The 4,994-nt window shown below is 43.7% G+C and overlaps 1 protein-coding gene across 3 annotated transcripts; it reads right to left on the bottom strand.

Moving 5' to 3' along the window:
• Positions 1 to 426: 426 nt before the first annotated feature.
• On the bottom strand, positions 427 to 3,682 carry LOC119293131. Of its 3 annotated transcripts, XM_037571691.1 has the most exons (7): positions 3,315 to 3,682; positions 2,972 to 3,024; positions 2,683 to 2,851; positions 2,304 to 2,495; positions 2,082 to 2,220; positions 1,259 to 1,355; positions 427 to 673 (listed from the first exon to the last, which is right to left on the bottom strand). In XM_037571691.1, the coding sequence occupies exons 2-6, from the start codon at positions 3,019 to 3,021 to the stop codon at positions 1,324 to 1,326; spliced, it is 582 nt and encodes a 193-aa protein (XP_037427588.1). In that variant the 5' UTR covers positions 3,022 to 3,024; positions 3,315 to 3,682; the 3' UTR covers positions 427 to 673; positions 1,259 to 1,323. The 3 variants fall into 3 exon arrangements, with proteins under 3 accessions (XP_037427588.1, XP_037427587.1, XP_037427589.1); XM_037571690.1 differs by having other exon boundaries at positions 2,683 to 3,024; XM_037571692.1 differs by lacking the exons at positions 427 to 673; positions 1,259 to 1,355 and having other exon boundaries at positions 2,122 to 2,220; positions 2,300 to 2,495; positions 2,683 to 3,024.
• Positions 3,683 to 4,994: the final 1,312 nt, after the last annotated feature.

Below are 4,994 nucleotides of genomic sequence, written 5' to 3'. Positions count from 1 at the left end.
AAAATATTCCTACTGTGGCGTTTTGGTCACTAGCAACCTCCCCAGGCCACGTAGGCATCCAGCGTGGCAAGCTGATGTGGCACAAGATTCAGCCCGATCCAATTCGGTTTTCTACATGGGCCTAGCCCATTAATTCAGCCTTTTTATATATGTTTTTCCCTGTCAATTTACGCTAGCTACATGGGCCAAGCCTAGCAATTCGGCCTTTTTGGTTTCTAAGACGGAACTTTACGGTCCATTTCTTTTTGGGCCTCGGCCTTTTAAAAGTTGACTTCTTTTTTGGGCCTCGGCCTTTTTGCATGCTATTCACGTTTTGGGCCTTGGCCTCTACCAATAAGTAAGTCCAAGTGTCCAACTCATCAACTTTCTATTTCTCACATTTTCACAGTAAAAAGAAACAGAACTGTTTCATGACAAATATTTTAAATGAAACAGAACTATATACTTGAAATGACCAGACCAGTACAACCAGAGCAGTACAACCAGACCAGTACAAAATACAACCAGACCAATAAATGTAGCCTATTACAATCTTTACATCCTGTTCATACAACCAGACCAGTACAAAATACAATGAAACTAGCTATGAAGTACAACCAGAACACAAGGCATATTGATAGATAACCACCACGCTTCATCGTCTTCCTCTTCCAAATTCCAAGAAACAAATCACCTAGCATTAGAAGGATCACGAATCAGAAGCATATAAAATCTAATGTTCACTCAGTAGAAACAAGGTGACAAACTAATGTTCCAGGAAGGTAGTTTTATATAATAAAAACAAACTAGGCACCTGCATAATCACATGGCGGTAGTTTGAGATAATAAAAACTAATGTTCCACGCATAGTCTTAGCGCTCCAACAAAGAATCAACTAAAATTACTTTCAAGCAAACAGGTTGTACATCGATCAGGTTGTAAAGGACAAAAAATGGATACACGCAAGCAGGTTTTTAATCGACAAAAAATATAGAACAGTCTACATCTACAAGTAGATACAAGCTGGATTTGATCAAGACTTATAGACGGGTAAAAAAGTTGCATGTTTCAGAGCCAGGACAACAATCCAATCTTTATTAGGAAAGAAAACATGTCTGTTAGCAGCAGGCTCTCTTTGATTGATCAACCAATTGGGTGGTTTTGATGAAATATTATCGATGCAACACTTGGCATCACTAAACTACAAGTCCAAAGCATCATAAGCACTAGACAGAAATCACCATGGCTGGAGCAGAAAAAGAGAGGAGCGGTTGCTTACCAGCTATGCTATGCTGGAGCAAAAAAAGAGTTACTGGAGTGGGAGGCCTGCGAGTGGAAGAAGAATCATTGCATGGTGGCGTGTCTCTGTCTTGCACCTGCGCGTGTTAGAAAGTGCACCCATCAGGGAACCAAGCATATACATGACATGCTGAAAGAATAAATACCACGGCAGCAATGAAATTAAACAACAACTGCCAATAGTACTACTGCTGTCAGACTTGTTTGGATCATCACAAACCAACTAGTATAGCAGTTGGCACACGAAAGTAGCAGCAGTACATGCACCTTCCAGGTTCACATTGCACTTTCTTTTCAGGTTTGCAACAAAAGGAAGAAAGAAAGAAACAACATTCTCAGACGCACTAAGACACGAAGTTGACAGCATAATATTCCCAGTCAGCCACTTAACTGGATCAATTCCCACCAAGCAAGACACAACTAAAGTAGATAGGAATACATAATGTGGATTACACAACTAAAGTCAATTTTTAGTGGAACACATAATGTGGATTACATCTTGTTTGGTTATTAAATACTAAATAGTAAGTTATATATAAATCTCACACGGATATGACCATGAACAGATTCAAAGAGGACTAATTTACTCTAAAAGCTCATTTTTAGCCCCTTACACTTCTCAAACATAACCACTACCTGGAGCATCAATAAACACAAGCTAGCCTCTGAGAATATCAACATTTGCAGCAACAACTGAAATGCTAGCGCTTTCACAATGCCATAGAACCTCACCATTTACAATCACTAACAAGCTAGTGGCAAATAATCAGAGGGTCATGCAGTAGAAATGTACAGTGAGTTACCTGAGCAGAGAGCCGGTGGCAGCGGCCAAGCGTGAACGAAGAGGGAAGTGATGTCTTCGCGCGGCGGCTCAACCAGCTCATAGACCTCGCACCCCACGACCTTGCGGGCACACATGTCGGCGCTGATCAGGTGCTCATCCTGGAAGAAGCAGACCATGTCAGGTTGGTGAGATGGATGAGCTGTTGGCAGCTCACACAGGACAATGACAAGAACATACAGACCGCGAAGGCAAGAAGGTCAGAGAAGGAGCCCAGCAGAGCAACAATCGAATGAAGCAGGACATCTGGTAGGTCTGCCCAACCTTGATGTCCAGACATGGCGAGGACGCAACACACAACAGCCCTTTCTTGCATTCTGCAGGTTGCAGCTTCCCTTGAGGCGTGAATATATATGGTATATCTTCCCTCATGACCCTACAGAGACAGCAGCAGAAGACATGAACAAATAACTCTGAGCAAAATGTGATGACACAAGAAGTTGACAGCTGCGCAACTTCTTCAGACTGCAAACATTAACAGGAACGCAGGCAATTTAGATGAAGCCATTGATTAGCCTCTCACAAGCAGATGAGCCTTCGTAACAGAGAGGGTGTCTGGATACCTGAGTGACCTCGGAGACAGATATCGCGATAGCAGGCTTGGCATCCTCGTCGGTGAGGCGTTTGAGCGCCCTCTGGATCTTGCGCTCGCACTCCACAATGAGCCTGTCTATCATGTCCTCGAGCTCCCTGTCGAAATTCTCCGTCCCCTTTGCTTTTACCTCCTCATAGCTACCAGGAGCTCGGGAAGGCAATGATGAACAACCACAGGCGTGCTGTGTGGTTGGGAACCAAGAAAAGAAATTACCGAAGCAAAACATGACAGAGGTGTTTAAATGAAAAGAAGGATACTCTTTCCGCAGCTGCAGCGAGTGGACCTTGGGGCAGGGTCCGAGATCCATTTTCTGGCAAGAGAAAAATTGGCCGAGATTAGATCGCAGCATAACACAAGAGGAAGTAATTGCTTCATCAGATATCTCAAAGTAGAGCACACGGCATACACCATGGTTATTCTTTTCTTCTATGGATGAATTTTCCCCTTAACAAACGCAATGGCGCAAAGGTCAATTCGAAACCAAATCTATTGCAGGTGGCCTAACTCCAATCGCTCCTCCACCGACGGGAACCACCACGAGAGGAGGATGAGGGGCACGGGGACTGAGGGGGCGGGGGCGACGAGCCGGATGGGAGGTACCGTGAGCTGGAAGAGGTCGTGGGGGCAGAGGCCGGCGAGGAAGAGGCGGCAGACGTCGCGGTCGAAGTACTTGCGGTTGACCTTCCGCACATCGCCGTTGCGGTCGAAGAGGCCACAAGAATCATGATAGGGCGAGGGATCTGGATCGAGGAGGGCGACGCGAGGGGCTGCTACCAGCCAGGGCAGCGGGACGGGTTGCTGCTGCCTGCCCCCGAGCCGCGGCGGGGAGGCGGCTGCTGCACCGCCGGGATCTCGCCGGACGTTTGTGTGCTGGTCACGGGGATCGGAGGCTGGAGGTGGCAGCGGCAAGGGAGGAAGCTAGGGTTCGCGCAAGAGAGAGGGGAGAGGGGTGGGGTTTGCGCAGGAGAGAGGGGTGGGGTTCACGGTGGTGGGATGGATGGACGGAAGGATGGACAGATGGATGGATGTATGGATGGACGAATGTTCGCCATGTCAGCGATCCATGCCACAACTGACTCCACCAATCAGGATTAAGCCTACGTAATTTGGATTTTTTCTTACCCTCTTATTTCGAGTAACATTCAACATATTACTTTCTTATAGTTTATTAAAATTAACCAATAATGTGCACATGTGTGTATCTTGGGATGACAAACAATGTTGATTTGAAGGTTTTCTTCTTCATTGCGCAAAAAAAAATCATTTCCATTTTTCGAGTGCCCAAAATGAGTTTTTTTGTGAAGGACCTACCATATAATTGTTGCAAAATTAGACCAAATAATTTTTCTAAAATACTAGGTCATATTTAATGCACAATTGACCAAATGGTTGGATGCCAAAAGTTTTGATCCACCTCTGGTGAAAAAGACAAATTCCCGCCGATTCAGCTGGAAGCGGGTCAAATTTGAACTGTAGCTGCCTCATAGTTTGCTATTTATTTTTTCCAAAAATCATTTCTAGGTACATAAGTATCTATTTAATCAGAGAAACATCAAAAGTTTTCCAAGATTCAACCACTAGCTAGGAACGGTCAAGCCCGCCGTTTTGACCGCATTTTGAAACGGGCATAAAAAATTCAAAAAAAAATCAAAAAATTGGAAAACCTTCGCATTGTGTCATTATATGTGACCAAGTTTCTAGGAAAATTAATAAACTTGTAATACGGTAATTATTTTAAAAAAGTGTTCTCATAAATGAGCTATCATGTGTGAAGATTCATGGATTTCAACCCAAACGCTCAATCTCATGGCCACATTCATGGCATAGTTTGTTCAAATAATCTCATATTGTGCACAAGGGTGCATCTTGGAATTCCAAACAATGTTGCCAAAGGGATTTTTCATTTTCTTTGCACGGAAAGTTCATTTTCCATTTTTCGAGTGCCCGAAATGAGGTTTTTTTGTGAAGGACATACCATATATTTGTTGCACAATTGTACCAAATCATTTTTTAAAAATACTAGAACATATTTAATGCACAATTGAAAAAATGGTTGGGTGTCAAAAGTTTTGATCCACCTCTGGTGAAAAAGACAAATTCCCGCCGATTCAGTTGGAAGCGGGTCAAATTTGAACTGCAGCTGCCTCATAGTTTGCTATTTATTTTTTCCAAAAATCATTTCTAGGTACATAAGTATCTATTTAATCAGAGAAACATCAAAAGTTTTCCAAGATTCAACCACTAGCTAGGAACGGTCAAGCCCGCCGTTTTGACCGCATT

The sequence above is a fragment of the Triticum dicoccoides genome, chromosome 4B, assembly GCF_002162155.2.
Source record: "Triticum dicoccoides isolate Atlit2015 ecotype Zavitan chromosome 4B, WEW_v2.0, whole genome shotgun sequence".
In the NCBI taxonomy this organism is placed as follows: Eukaryota; Viridiplantae; Streptophyta; class Magnoliopsida; order Poales; family Poaceae; genus Triticum; species Triticum dicoccoides.
This window is presented reverse-complemented; position numbering and strand designations above follow the sequence as displayed.